The sequence below is a fragment of the Mastacembelus armatus genome, chromosome 12, assembly GCF_900324485.2.
Source record: "Mastacembelus armatus chromosome 12, fMasArm1.2, whole genome shotgun sequence".
Lineage (NCBI taxonomy): Eukaryota > Metazoa > Chordata > Actinopteri > Synbranchiformes > Mastacembelidae > Mastacembelus > Mastacembelus armatus.
The window spans coordinates 5,761,708-5,777,052 of NC_046644.1; the positions used below are offsets into that span (position 1 = coordinate 5,761,708).

General features: G+C 37.5%; 2 protein-coding genes across 2 annotated transcripts in view; both read left to right on the plus strand.

The window, feature by feature from the left end:
* The window catches only part of si:ch211-196i2.1 (collagen alpha-1(I) chain), a 71,985-nt gene extending 69,761 nt beyond the window's left edge, over positions 1 to 2,224 (plus strand). Inside the window, exons 50-54 of the mRNA XM_026297777.1 lie at positions 1,183 to 1,290; positions 1,483 to 1,536; positions 1,629 to 1,682; positions 1,839 to 1,892; positions 2,141 to 2,224. Coding sequence (XP_026153562.1) covers positions 1,183 to 1,290; positions 1,483 to 1,536; positions 1,629 to 1,682; positions 1,839 to 1,892; positions 2,141 to 2,224 — 354 coding nt within the window. The remainder of the gene's footprint in view (positions 1 to 1,182; positions 1,291 to 1,482; positions 1,537 to 1,628; positions 1,683 to 1,838; positions 1,893 to 2,140) is intronic.
* A 295-nt stretch (positions 2,225 to 2,519) lies between these two features.
* On the plus strand, positions 2,520 to 13,817 carry LOC113124182 (collagen alpha-1(XI) chain-like). Its single transcript, XM_026296682.1, has 14 exons — positions 2,520 to 2,579; positions 2,672 to 2,725; positions 2,902 to 2,955; positions 3,692 to 3,745; positions 4,428 to 4,481; positions 4,603 to 4,656; positions 5,251 to 5,268; positions 5,548 to 5,601; positions 5,939 to 6,001; positions 6,699 to 6,864; positions 7,825 to 7,934; positions 8,992 to 9,072; positions 9,836 to 10,018; positions 11,311 to 13,817. The coding sequence occupies exons 4-14, from the start codon at positions 3,707 to 3,709 to the stop codon at positions 11,458 to 11,460; spliced, it is 972 nt and encodes a 323-aa protein (XP_026152467.1). The 5' UTR covers positions 2,520 to 2,579; positions 2,672 to 2,725; positions 2,902 to 2,955; positions 3,692 to 3,706; the 3' UTR covers positions 11,461 to 13,817.
* Positions 13,818 to 15,345: the final 1,528 nt, after the last annotated feature.

Genomic DNA, 15,345 nt, shown 5'->3' on the forward strand with positions numbered 1-15,345 from the left:
TCTCCAGGTAGTATAAGCGTGATGACAAAGTTTTTCAAACATTTTGGCTATATCAACATATAAGCAGCCAATAGCTAAAGAACTGCAATTTGCAGTTGTGGTCTTGGAATAGATGGTGTGAGGTGGTACAATATGTGGTGCCTTATGTCTGCACTATTTTACATGAAACTTTGATAAGGTTCAAAGCAGTTGAACCAAGTCACCATGTATCTCAATAACATTAGAGGTCGGACAAGTTTTTCTATGGCTAATGGCATAGTTTCATGTAATTTGATGCCAGAGTTTCATTTAATTTGTTAATGAAGTATAATTACAATGTTTTATGATGCTGCACATTATAGCTACTTCATCTCCACCTACACTCAAGTAATAAAATGCATCAGTTACAGTAGCTCATTACCTCGCAAGTGTGCAGCTAAGTCAGCTGACATTGTTTGACAATATACACACCATGGAGCTGTGACCGCACACTTTCTAAGTGCCCCAGTTTCCACAGTCAGAATAGTCAGCTAAGTTTTAGTTGTCAACTTAATCTCCACCATCAAATCTACCGCTACCTACTTCATCTTCTACGTTTATTTTACATTTGTGGAAACTACAAAACCTGGTCCCAAAATTAACATGTTCTCAAGATCTAACATTAGTTGATAATAGACCATTATCATTTTTTTAGGGGTGCTGAGACAAAATGTGGGTGCTTAAGCACCCCTAACTGGGTCTAAAATAGCCCCTGCTAAATGTAACATTTCATGTGTAATGAAGTACATATGGCTTTGAAGAACTTAACCCATGCTGTTTTCTCCCATGACATTCTTCTTTTCACTCTTCCAAAGGTAGTTAGCCTCCACTTGTCCCCATCAGATGAGGTCTGGTAAAAAGGCAATTTGATTGATAGTGTCACACAGGTCCCACATCAGCAACACTGGGCTGCCTGAGGATTTGCCTTTATTTGGCTTAATATGCTCAGCCATTGACCGGTGCTGATTGTTAAAAATGCAATCATTATCCTGATAAATTGGCCAACCAATTAATCAGTCAACTTCTACATTTCACTCCAAAAGCTGATTTTGACTTAGTTACCTTTACATTTTAAAATAACGATTGGGAGAAAAAGAATAACTTATGAAGGAGATTGTATTGAATTTTACAGGTAAGTATTTTCTTGTGATGCTTGCATGGCAGGGTTCAGTAGGGCAAGTTGGACCTCAGGGAGACCAGGGAGCCAAAGGAGAACCAGGGCCACAAGGACAGAAAGGAGAGCCAGGAGCTCCAGGCTCACCAGGGGAACAGGTTTGTGGGTTTTCATGTTATATATATATTTCTACTCTTTGAAAGTTATACATCAACTAAACATAACTTCAGTGTATTTTTGTATTGTCTATGTTACATTACATACTGTATATATGTTAAAAGCTATATGTAATTATAATGTATGATTATGTGCAACTGTCCATTAAAACTTCCTCATTTGTATTTGTGCAGGGAGAGGATGGTCTGCCAGGGGTCCAGGGTCCACCAGCTCTCCCAGGATTTGAGGTGAAAATAAAACCACTACTAAGTCTCAGTTTTATGTTTTTCCTCTTAGCAACCCTAACTTGCTTATTTGTGCTTTTTTCTTTTCTTTTAAGGGCCCTGCTGGAGAGATGGGAGGCCAGGGTCCCCCAGGTCCCACAGGGGCTCCAGTAAGTGTGTGTGGAGATGTACAACATCCATATTGAGAATTAACCAAGCACTCATTAAGATGATAGTATAAATTTGTTTATAATTTCTTTGTCTTTTGGAACATAAGTTACAGTATCTTAAGAGCAAATTAACCTAAAAATATTACTACTGTGCAGGGAGCACAAGGAAGACCAGGACCTGAGGGAAAACAAGGCATTAAAGGAGAGAAGGTAACAGTATCATTTTCCTCTAATTTGTTCATTTCTACATGTCCTGTGTATGTTTATTTAATGTACATTTTATACCTATTCTAGTTTTACAAAAACAATTTTAAATGTTAAGAAAATACATTTGTTTTTTTTCCTGCTAAGTGAATTATATAATTGGCAAAATAAATAGAACACTACAGCTGCTAAACATCTTTTGCCAGAAACATACAAATTATTTTGTCATTAATGGGATTGTTTTACTCCTGCAGGGAGATGATGGCAAGAATGGACCTCCAGGGAAGACAGGGCATGTGGGAAGGAGGGTAGGAGCTTTCCACTTTAGCATTATGTAATTTCTGTGGGTAAAATTTGGCTTTAAATTGTACAGTACAGACAGCCCAGATGTCATGAGTCCAAGAGGTTTTACTGTATTTTAATATTAAAACAATTTCTTTCTTCTAACTTTTTGAAGAAGAGTCTTAATTTAGTGTTTACACCAGGATTTTTCAGATACAGTTGACTATGTGCATGTGATAAAAATGGAAACAGCCGTTCTGAACAGCGACAGATTCATACATAAAATATCAGGTTGTTTCTTGCGTGTTCTCTTGCTTTCTGTTGCCTCGTTTAAAAACATGGTGAACTCATCCTCAGGGGAGAAGGGGGAAGGCGGGAGTCAGAGGGACCAGGGGTGACAGAGGACCAAAGGTGGGATATATGGAAACTAGACCTCAGGTTCTGTGTACACCTAGTTCAGTTATGATGTATGAGCTGACAGTAGATTGTGTTTTGTTGTTCAGGGTGCAAAGGGAGACACAGGACTGCCAGGCCTCCCTGGTTGGCCAGGTGTCATCGTAAGTTTGTTTGTTCACTCAACATCCATTCATCCATTTGTATATCATAGCTGACCATGTCCACATGTAAGTTCTGAGACATTCAACTATTTGAAAAGAAGAGATCTACAAAGTTCTGAGCATTTGTTTAATGTGTCATTTAATTGATATTTATGTCTTTTATTTTTTTCACCAAGGGAATCCATGGATTGCGTGGAGAACCAGGGGAGCAGGGTGAAAAAGGGAAAGAGGTAAACGAGAATCAATAAATCTGACACGGATTCAGTGAATGTTGGAGTTCCTTGGATTCAATTTGTTTATGTTAAAATAATGGCTTCTTTTTAAATATAGTTTTATCTATAGTTTTAAATATAGATTTAGTTTCCCTTTTTAAAATAACCAGAGATTTTTGAAAACAGCAGATCATGTTATGTGAATATCAATATTTGTAATGGATTATATGTAATATAGTTGAATAATAAATTGATTCTATTAGAGTATGACCTTAGAAGTGTGAAATACAGTATGAGATCTCTAAATAGTTCAGTCCAGAACAGTAAAAATCTGTGAGAAAAGTGAGAACAGAGATTTTTGGGGTAGTTTCCTGTGAGCTCATACATAACATGAACACTGTGAAAGTGCATGAACCATGTCAATGTTTATAGCTGCTTTGTGGGAAACAAATAACACAAGTAGCAGTGAATTCTTGGCAACCCCTTCTTGACAGTGGCACCAAACTAAATGTCATGTTTTCATGTTGCTCTGATTGTCATTGGATTGTCAAGGAGCAAGGATGGTGGTAACAAGTGACAGAAATGACCAGAAATGAAAAATATTGTAAATACTGAGCAGCTGAAGTGTTTTCACTTGCTAGGCTCAGTTCAGGCTCCAGTGGAGCTTTTAGCCACGTTGTGCTTTAATATTTTATTGCGTTGATCTAATGTGTGAGTGAAGCAGGAGGTCAAACTGCAGCCTTTGTTCCCTCAGGGTGAGAAAGGAGACATGGGACTGCCGGGACCACCTGGAAGTGATGGCATGAAGGTAGGAGCTGTCATGATTTCATGTGTGAAGGAGCTCAAGTGTGCCTGAATATCTGGAAACTGTTTCACAATCTAGTGCACATGTATAGAATAAAAATGGTGTATTTTTTTTGCAAAGGTAGATACACTAAATTGCTAACCATGCTATTGCTAACCACCTTAGAGTTTGAATTGCAAGATCTTCTTCACATATTTGATAAATAGCAAATGATTGAGAAAATCTGTAAATAAAGTTTTAGTAAAACAGTTTACCACATATGGGAATATTATCTGTCTCCTATGTAAACAGTATTACCATTACACTGAGATAATGAGCACTGCTTCTGTACTGTTTATGTATACATACTGAAGAATCAGACAACACATTATTGTCCATCACAATTGATCCCATTGGGGAGGGGTTGGATTTAGTTGTAAAGGGAATGTGTGAAGATATTTCTTTAATGAAGGTTTTTTATGTCTAGCTGATGGGGTATATAGACTAGAGATCTACTACTGTTATTTTACTTGTATGACTGGTGATCTGAGATTATTTGATTTCAACAGAGATCTTTAAATGTCAAAAGTAAAGACAGATGTAAGGAATGATTTGTAGACAGCTGATAAAAATGTTTATTGTTTGTTGTTTATTATGAGTGGCTTCATGGAAATATTGTGTCATTCCTGTTTTGTTATTTTTTCAGGGTATTCGTGGTCCTATTGGGTTGCCAGGTCCAGTGGGCCATAAGGGAGAGCAGGTAGACAAAATAAAGGTTGTAGTTTGCCATGTTAGTTTCCCTCCTGTGTTTTGGGGTTTGATGTTTTACTGCATGTAAATATGGTTTTGTAATATCCTGTTCTGTTTCTCTTTTTTATAAGGGAAGTATTGGTCTTCCAGGGCCAAGGGGCATGTCAGGGATGCCAGGATTTCCTGTAGGTTTTTAATTCACTCTCCAAAACACATTTTGACTAGAACAATACATTTTTGTTTTACTCTTGCCAGCGGCCATATCCGTTTTACCTTTGTTTGTAGCCAGTATTTTGACTTTTTTGGCTTTTTTTTCTTTCTTATATGGAAAGAATTTTGCAACTATAAAATTCCCTTTGGATATACAATGCTTATTCAGGCAGTGCATTCTACTTAATTTTTTTCTTTGACTGGGATTTAATATTTTAAATTCAAGCAGTTCATCTGTCACTCAGATACATTTTTCCAGACTGTGTCTGAAAAATGAGAGAGCACAGAAGTGGAGCAAATGATATAAAATGTTATTTTATAATTACTTCAGTCTTCCCTGTAAAGGGCAGCCTACTTCCTTCAGCTGCTATTCTGTTGACTCATTTACAGTTCAGCAGTGCATGACGACAGTGTTCAAATCATTTTGTCAGGGGGAAACAATCTATCGACTTGGGTTATAAAATCTGTGAAGCTGTGGCTGATGGGTTGTTAATGCAGCAGATAAAAGCAGCCGGAATTGCACTAATACCAATCTTTTTTTCCTTCTTTTGTTCTCTCCACTGTTGCAGGGCTTGGCTGGATTAAAGGTATGATATCATCAACTCCTGATGGGAGATCAGACTCACTTCAGCTCTCACTCACTGTTATCTGAAGTAAAAACCCAAGAGGATGTTTTTTTTTAATGTCAAAATTTCTCTGGTTTATGTTCATGGCACATAAAATCATAATGCTGTTACACCTACACTACACAAATGTTGCTGCAGCCTTTATTTCTATATCAGTGCATTTTAAAGTTAATGGTCTGGCATCAGTGTGCAGAACAGTGCTGAATTGTCGGTGGTACTTATATTTTCTTTTCCTTGCAGGGTTTGAAAGGCTACCAAGGTTTGCCTGGTCTGCCTGGCAGGAGGGGCCTACCGGTAGGTAAACAGCAGTCAGACAATGGAGCATGAACCAATTAAAAGAGGATTGGTTAAAAAACCACTGACATATGTCAATTAAGCATGTATAATATTAGATATGTTTAAGCATCCAAATGTTTTGTTGGCATTAAGATGTTCCTAGTTCTGTGAAGTACTAAGTGAATGTTTTTACTATACTGTATCTGTCAGTAGTCTTCTTTTATAAAAGTCCAGTTAAACAGGTTTCAGTGTGTGATAGTTAAGATGTTTCACATCCTGAATCATGTGCTAAGACTTTAGTGATATATTTTGCATTTTGCTGTGTAGTTATTTGTGCAACAACCTTGTGTTTCAGGGTCCACCTGGTGTTCCTGGACCTCCGGGACTATCACTTAACATAACCTTGATTCAACTCAAAGCAAGTCTTTAATCTTTGGTTTCCAAATGAAGTATTTAGTTTTATGTAGGATTCTAATATAAAAAGCATTTATCACATATCATTTATCATACACGTGTCATACATGTGTCTATAAAAAGAAAAAGATACATATCTGACATTATCACTGTACACTGAATATTGAAAACATTAGGATTATGTGAAATATTGTGTTTCTTTGTTGCTGGAAATAAAGAGAACATTGTGTTATTTTGTTCATTGCTTTTCACTTTTGAGGTCAAAAACACTAAACTTTTTCTCCTGATGTCATGTTTTGATTAAGCACAGGGCCAAACAAAAACAACCAGGCAGATAGGCAGAAACCTTAATAACAAGACAAACAGGCTTACTGAAAGTTCAGGCACGCAGCACCAGGCTGAGATAACAGGAGGTCAAGGCAGAACAGTCAGGGGTTGAAAACAGGCAAGAAAATCCAAAGCACAAGCAAATGTCCAGAGGACAGACAAATGACAGAGCCTAAAAAGAAAGCACATGCGTGAGGTCAACATCATATGAAAAATAAATAGGCTGGCAACAACAGGTACAGGTAGGCGAGATGATAGTCCACATCGAGGAAGTGAGCTATGACCAAAACAGGATAGAAACCGTGACACCAGAAATACTAACTTCAAGCATCGGATTCTGTGTGTGTGTCTTGTTCTTCTCTGTCCACGTCCAGGAGCTGATGTATGTGTCCGATAAGCCCAACTATCCTCTGATCCAGACACTGCTGGATTCTCTGCAGCAGGAGCTTCGGCTGCTGGTGGATCCTCCTGATGGCAGCAAGGAGCATCCTGCTACCACCTGCCTGGAACTCTGGCTTTGTCACCCTGAATACAGCAGCGGTCAGTTACAGAAACACACATCAGATTCACACTTGAATACTGTCTTTTGGAAATCACTGAGCTACTGTAGTTGGAGTTATCCAATAGTGCACCACCATTTGCCATAGTACATCATTTTGAAAGGTAGAGAGGAAAAAAAAATCCTGGTCAATACTGATATTGATAAGCTCAATATTATCAATATTGTGTTGTAAAGTTGTAAATATGCTCATTAACCACCAATAAAGTAGTTTTTTGCAGGACTGAGTACAATGTGTAGTGTTTTTAATCAAAGGAAATCTCATCCACTTTTACAGCAACATAGTTTAAATATGTCTAACATAGCTTGTATGTATGTTTGCTTGTATTTATAGCAAATACAGTGTTTATTTTAAATATATTTTTAGGTTTTTCTCATTTAGAAGACAACGCTGCTCAGACATAATCAAATTAAAAATATCGAAATAAAAACATTAACTGTATAAAACGATTCATCTTTTCTGGATAGATTATTGATATTTTTGTGTAGGTGTTAAGATAATATGACCTGTTTAACTGGTTGATGTACTAGTGAGAAAAACCCTCCTGAAATATCCAGGTTTATTGCTGCTCTATAGGGTTTGATAAACATACACAGTGTTTTTATATAGCTGAGCTGCCAGGGAAGTACTGTGGCAGTTTCACTGCTAGCTGTTCTCAAGAGCTGGTGTCAAAGTGTCTCTCATGAACAGCCACTAAAACAGGATAGTTTTTGCTCTCAGTAGCAATTTATTACACATGACATATGTAAGAGCTTAGTTTAGAAAAGTTTTGGTATTATTCCTTAAGTCAAATTATGTCAGCATACTGTATAATTGTACTTTAATTTTCTGCTTTTTGGTTATAAAAAGTTCTAAAAGGATATACTCATCCTATCAGGGTGGAGCACAATACTTTGATCCCTGCAAATCTCATTGAGCTCTCACTAACCTTTCTTTGCAGGGATGTATTACATTGACCCAAACCAGGGGAGCTCAGCCGACGCACTGCTGGCCTACTGCAGCTTCTCTTCCACATCCAAACAGACCTGCCTTCATCCCAGAGACTCTCAGGTACAAAGACCATGGAGAGGCTGCAGGAAATAGCACCTTTATCAATGACATGCTCACTAAATTCAAGTACTGTGGGTGTGTTGTACAGCCTGACTCCCATTTGATGAATTGCAGTCAGCTCACAAATTTGTAGTGATGGTTGAAAATTCAATTTCTTCCAACCTAAATCTTATTTTTGGCAACCATTCTTGCAGGAACAGTTCCGAAAACATTTCATCCACTGCCTGCCATAAGTGTAGATATACACATACACACTTCCATTCTACGGTTTTCAGGATTTCATGAACAGAATTTTTTCAAATCAGATTCTCTTAAACACAAGAAACACAGAATTTAAATGAAAATTAGGCTGAATTTAGTAAGCTGTCAAAATACAGTAGTAGATGCTGCTACCAGCGAATAATGTTGAACTGATGTTATAGAAATCAAAGCCCAAACACCAGTTGACATTTTTATCTTTAATTAAACTCTTAAGGATAAAATAAATTGTAAGTATGTGCAACTAAAAATAAGGCATTAAACCTACTATTAGGCTAATAGTGTAATAAAGTACAATAAAGATAAAATGTATATACACCTATAGTAGACCAATACAGCCACTAGAAGTCAAAATGGTGACCTTCAGCATAGCCTTGTTAAATATGCTTAAATATACCTTTAGAGGTATGCTGACTTTTTAGGAATTATGCTATTTGGACTATTTGCAAATAATGCACTACATCAAGACAGAGATGTTATTACTGTAATTCCATTGTATCTGTCCTTTTCTGTACAGGAGTCTGTATTAAAATACAACAGCACACTCATCTCTCACCCTTGCCAGTTTAATACAGTCAATACTGCATAAAACATTGACTCACTGAACCAAAGAACAATACGAATTGGGTTCTGGTAGCATACTAAGGTACTCAATTTACCTCAGCTTCAGCTGCATGCTAATCCAGAGTTTCTCATCAGCTACTGTGTCTGAACATTGCTGACCTTCACCAGCCGGCTATATGACAACAAGACTCTCATTCAGATTTGCAAATGTGTGCCTTCCACTCTCTGCCTGCAGCTGCCCATGAAGGCCTGGGTGGAAGGATTCTCTGAAGAAGGCTCTTTTGACTGGCTCAGCAGGCTGGAGCAGGGCTTTCAGGTGGGTGAATCCCTCTGGATGGAGCAACTAGAATAAAACATAAACCCTAATACATCACATCATTTCTCCAGCAGTTTCACGATACTCATTGGCAGTGTTACTTGGGAGCACTCATGCACCTGCATGGTTACAGCACGTGGCACATAACTGCAACATCCCTCTTACCGCTTGTTTCCTACCTGTATCTGTGAGAAATCTTCCATCAAATTAATGCAAAATGCCAAAGAGATGTGTTCATTTGTTTGATGTTGTTGAACACACAGTAGAAATCCACAACAATCTGAAAAACACACACGCTAACGTCATTTTTGTAGTTTATATGGAAAACATATTAAAAGGGATTTGCATATTTACACATTCAGCAGAAATTGAGCTACATTAGCAGAATTTGCGGTTCTGTGTAACAGAAATTAAATTCAGTGAGCTCTCCTTTGCTCTGGCTGGGATCCACCAACTCCTGAGAAAAAGAATTAGGCTGCTAAACGCTTCACCTGTTAACTCTAGGCAGATCGTGCACAGTGGGTTTTCTGTTGTGAGTGCTGAGATTTTTAATGTGCCATAAAACTAAAACAGTGAGCTAAAGGACACAAAATGGGTACAAGCGATTCCTTTCACATTACACATCACTGATATTCACAGTGGGAGATAGTATCAGTCATTTCCTTCAGTCACCATTTGTTGTCTGCTAGTATTGTTACTGTTGGTCTATAATCACAAACCAGCCTGTAATAATAAAATATTTCATTCTTATTCTTCTCTTCAGTTTTACTATCCTGGTGCTAATGTGGTCCAGATGCGTTTTCTGAAGTTACACAGCAGCACTGCCGTCCAGACCTTGACCTATTCCTGCCATCCAGGATACAGACTGGGCCAGACAGACAGAGATGTCAAATTCCTCACTGACACAAGGAAGCAAAGTTACCTTGGAGCACTTAAAGACTGTGTGGTATGCCTAAACTTTATACATTCTTTTTTGGGTGCTGCCTAACCATTTCACCATTTGGGAACATTTTATTTGTTTGAAAAAAATCTGGCTTCATCGTTTTTAAAAATATGCATTAAGCCTATTGGCAAAGTTTTGTTTTAGTTTTTTCAAGGTAATGGCAGTTCTTTATTGAAGGATATTAAGTCATGAATGTCGAATTTAATTAATGTGAAAATTAGTAGTGTTTGTTGTTGACATCTCTGGACCTGAAGCTCCACAACCTCATATTTCTAGACATTTGGTGGTGAACCCTGGATGTACTTGGGGAAAAAGATCTGGCATCCTTTGAAATTACCTGGTTTCATCATTTAAAAAAAAACCAAACTTTTCCACAGGAACAGCAAACAGGTCCCAAATGCAGACAAGCAAACAGACTGACAGGAAGAAAGAACAGCCAGATAGCTTGAACACTATGTAAACACCAAACATAATCTGGCATAGTAGATGGAGAAAATGACCAGTACAAATACTCTGTGGCAGATTGGGAAATGGGATCCAGGTGTGCAGATGAGTAGAGTCAGGTGACAGAGACAAAGAGGGAAAGAGAGAGAGGCCAGGGACATCTAGAGGCTGGGTGGGGAATTGACAGAGCCCAAAAAAAAACAGGGCCAACACCAGAACTATGACAAGAAATCAAAGACAAAGATTGTCTGGAAAAGGAGTAAATTACTGTATTTTCCATGCTTTATTTTTGCTCTAGCTTGTCGTGTGATCTATTTAGCAAAGGGACCTATATATTAATTTACTGTCATTCTGTTGAAAAGTCATTAGTGTTAGATTGCATTCTTGGCACAACTGAATATAATACTGTAATGCAGAAAAAGGAAAAACATTTGTGTTCACACTAAATGAGTAACACAAATGAAAATACTGCCCAAAATTTAACACTATACCAAAGACTTTTCCTTGACGTTGGCACAGTTGTTTAACATTACTTGACACAGATGAATGAACTTCTGCTTGTTTTTGTGCCTAGCCTATGTGCTTAGGCTAATTTAGACTATAATTTGTATAATTAGAAATGTGACTTATACACTGAAGTGACTTATATATGTTTTTTGCTGTTCAAGGCTGTTTTTGCTAAAAGAGAATAATACTCCAATGCGACTTATAGTCCAGAAAATGCAATAGTATTTTTTCAGATTTTCCAAAATTATATAAAATGAGCATATAATCAAAAAAAGTATCTACTAATAAGAAAACGTGAAATATATATGCTGTATAACATGCATAACATGTTTCCCGTCTGTCAGCCCGAAGAGGAGACGGTTTTTGGACCTCGGGAGTCTGTGTTCGAGTTTGAGGACCTCCATCTGCTTCCACTGAGAGATGTGGCAATAATGGGAGGTGGAAACTTCACACACCAGTTTGGTTTTACGGTCGGTCCTGTGTGTTTCAGCTAGAGGTGCTTAAAAAAAATATATATCTGCGCTGTCCCAGAGCACTCACAGGTCCAGGGCACAAACTTCTGTTCAAAACATGGACAAGAAGGGGACAACTGCAATATATGAGGACATCACCCCCTTTTCCTCTTTTTATTGGGGGGCTTGATCTCTCAAGTTGAGTGACTCCATATTCCTGAATTTCATTTGAATCTCAATTTTCCATTTTTTTATGGAGAAGTCAGTTTTGTTTACAGAGACAGTTATCTTATATTGAATAATTTAAAATGTATGTTTTTTTCAATTCCTTATATACAATGTTTTTTTTTAATATCTCATTTTTTATGTATCTAGGGCTTTTGTTATAGCCTGCCCACTGTGTATATAAAAGTCAGAATGACCTCTTAACAATGTGTTCTGGTTGGGGACACAGCTACTGTGGTCCCATTGGCCATATGTGACCCATGACTGTCACTGTAAGTCCAAGCATTGATACTCTGAGTGGACTCTGGTGTCACTTCTCTAAAGGTGCTGATCAAGTTTTATTTGAAAAGTCAACATTTATTTAAACCCAAAACAGTAGACGCATATGGTCATATAATGTTACACATACTTGATTCTGTCTGTTGGCAACAGCAAGACCAAATTTCCTCATTTTGTAAATTACATTGTTCACTGTTTTTACAGTTTTATGTAATTATATACTTTCTACAACTCAGGTTTGATACTTAACTGATACACACATGGGCACTGAAGGTGTAGTCGCTGCAGTTACGCTGGGTAGTTTTGCAGTACAAGCCTGAAGACGTGTTAAATATTAAAAGATAAATCCATCTAAAGGCAAAAACCAATAATGAAGTATTGTCTGTGCAGTCAAAGTGTGGTTTCACTTATTCCCCTGTGCTACACAGATCCACTGTTGTCCAAAAACCTATTGAGTGAACTACATTATTGCACTGGGTGACATGTTTCTTCATTACAGTTAATACACATTGCATTTTGTTTTTAGTCAGTTTCACATACATCATACTTCTGGAAATACTGGTGAATATGTATTCATCTGCAGTTGAAAATAGGACTAGTACATTGTTGGTTTTGCTCTCTTAGTTTTTATTTGTAAGAAATATAAGTCCAGCCTTATCTTTTATATTGGTGAACTCATACACATTTTTAGCAAAAAAAATGTTAACGAAGTTCAAGTCAAATTTTTGTCAGGTTTTATACGAACAGTGAAATAAGCTGCATCTTTATAAAACAGCTGCAGGCTGCATTGACCGATCAATGCAAAGACAAATTGAACAGATTTAATAATTAAAATTCATACATTAAGAGTCAACACATAAAAGAGGAAATGAAAATGCAAAGCAGTGGCAGACTGAAAAATGACATGAAACAACACTGCACTCAATCTAATTATCAAAGTTGCTTTTACTGAACTACTTTCCATTAATTATATGACACAATGGAGCTGCTGCTTTAATAATTTTGGGTGATTGTTTTTAAGAGCTTGCCACATTTTTATTACATTACATTTTCCTCTGCATTTGTTCAACAAGTTTAAAAGAGAAATGTTAAAGTTCAAGTGTGCTATGGAGGTTTTCACTTTTTCTGTTTACTCATGTAAACCAAAGACCGGACTTAGGCTACCAGAGCTTACAGATCCACTTATTTCTTCCCAGGGCAATACTGTAATTTCTTTAACTGTACTGTAAAGATCATGCATCAGTTTGGCTGTAGATTATGTATGAGTAGATCTTCAGCCCTGCAGAGCTTGGCATGTGGTGAAAAAAACCTATTACTACCCACTTACCTTTGAGTAATCACTGTCAGCATGATTTTCAGGTTGAGAAATGCTTGGGTCCAGAGAAAACAAGCAAAACTTGTAGCTTCTCAGCAGACTCAGGATTTGCTGGTCTGTAGTGAATGATCAGTAGAGTGGTGTGCAGCCTGAGGAGGATACACCCGAGGAGGATCTCAGGGAGTTTGCAGTGAGAGCGTAGTCTGCCAGCCTCGCCACACCAGCTGCTCTGAAACCAGGAACACACCCAAACCTAATTTCAATGCTAAATTGTCAGCTGTGGAGAATCGGAGGGCCTCCAGCATTTTGTTAAGACTGAGGCATGTTACTGCTACATAACAGCAAAAGAAATGTCAACCAGACAAATTAGATTAAATTTTATGCATCTTAGCCACAGGCCTGTAAATCCTGGCACGGTGTTTATAAATGTTTTCTTTTTGTATTCAGATATGTTAACAAAACTCCATATGATTGCCTTAGCTGGCTGAGACTGATCATTGTTACTTTACTTGTTTTGTACAAATTAGCATATGAGAAGTTATGAAATGACATGCTGGACATCTGTCTTGTGTGCTCTCTCCATCAGCTCATTCAAATAATTATGTCAACTGAATTAACATTAATACATACCAAGTCTGACTCGCGTGTTTTCTTGGTCATTTACTTTGTCATAGAGAACCGTTTGACAGCTGGGTGGACAGTCGTCGAAGAATGTCCGATGACATGGCAGTGTATCCAGGAGTTGTCGATAGTATTTCAGCCACGGCCATTCTGTCATCCTGTCAGCAGAGAATAAGTTTTTTGATATGTCAAACTATAGCGCTGTTCAACTGCTTATCCAACTTACGAGCTGAAATTCATGTTGCCAAGTATGTCACTAAATGGATAGTGGCTGAAATTTCAGTGTGAGCCATTAGTCAGGTTCTGCTTTTTGAATTTGATGCCTCCATGTTTAAGGCAGTTCTCTGTTCAGGTATTGTGTAAGTCTTTTTAGGTCTGTATTGAAATTAGCAGTTTAGATATGTTTTAGAGTTTAACTTCTCTCATTAAGAAAATATTGTTTATAGTATTTCATATGGTGTCCTGAGGCATTTTCATGCAGTGTCAGTGTGCACCTGGTGGAGTACAGTGTGACACTGACACAATTTAGACAGACAGTAATAGCTATTCATGAAAACATCCTGATCTCAATCCTATAATTTAATTTGTGTAGCTCATGACCTAATGACTACTACAGCACTGCTTGAGGGAACACCTGTATCCATATCCCAATTATGAGTTTTAACCCACTGTGGATCACATTATGTTTACATGAAACCTTAATGAACCTGGTTATTTATACCTGATTACACAACAGTGCCAGTTAATGAACTGCAGGGTCATAAAATAAGCATCAGCCATGTTAGTAACATGTCAGCAGCATCAGCCCCCAGTGAGTCCTCCTGCAGAGCCTGCCTGTCTCCCTTGAGTATCAGGTGTTTAATGTACAGTGAGCAGCAGAATTTTTATTTAAAGCAATCAGTGCACAGATTGGATGGTAGAGACAGACTTTTAATAGCATATTAGATTCTATGGCTCGGGAGTAGGCAAAGGTAATTAGTTAGGGTTAGGGATAAACTTATGTTCAGGTTAAGGTGAGAGCTATGGTGAAACAGACCTTGACAGAACACTGCTCCCGCATTTTGGAATCTAACATGAACACTGTAGGGAAGACATTTAAAATCCATTTCATTTTTCCTTCTCTTTGGCATGTAGGTCAAATACTGTATTTTTAAAAACAGTCCTGTGTTAGCTATTTAAACACACAATTTCAAAACATTAAGTTTAGTATAAATATCTGGTTTTGTAGTAATTAACTGAAATAATCTAAAAAAAAGACGACAAAGCATATAGATAAAGATAAAGTTCTGTCGGATTTATCTATCTATCTATCTATGGTCAGTGAGTTCTATAGGTAAGTATTAAGATTAATTCTTTTCCTGTCCAAGGATTTGGAGAGAAGCCAGAAAGCTATTTTTGGCTGCCTAGGGCCATGTAAAAACCCTATCAGCTCTGAATTTCTCTCTCCATATTTCATCAAAACATTGCATAAATCCTTTCAAAATAGA

What these genes read in the sequence shown, in the direction of transcription:
- LOC113124182 (XM_026296682.1), top strand. Translation starts at nt 3,707, where the DNA reads ATGGGACTGCCGGGACCACCTGGAAGTGATGGCATGAAG. An exon ending in TGGGCCATAAGGGAGAGCAG is followed by an intron (nt 4,482 to 4,602) that starts GTAGACAAAATA and finishes CTTTTTTATAAG; the next exon opens with GGAAGTATTGGTCTTCCAGG. An exon ending in TTCATCCCAGAGACTCTCAG is followed by an intron (nt 7,935 to 8,991) that starts GTACAAAGACCA and finishes CTCTGCCTGCAG; the next exon opens with CTGCCCATGAAGGCCTGGGT.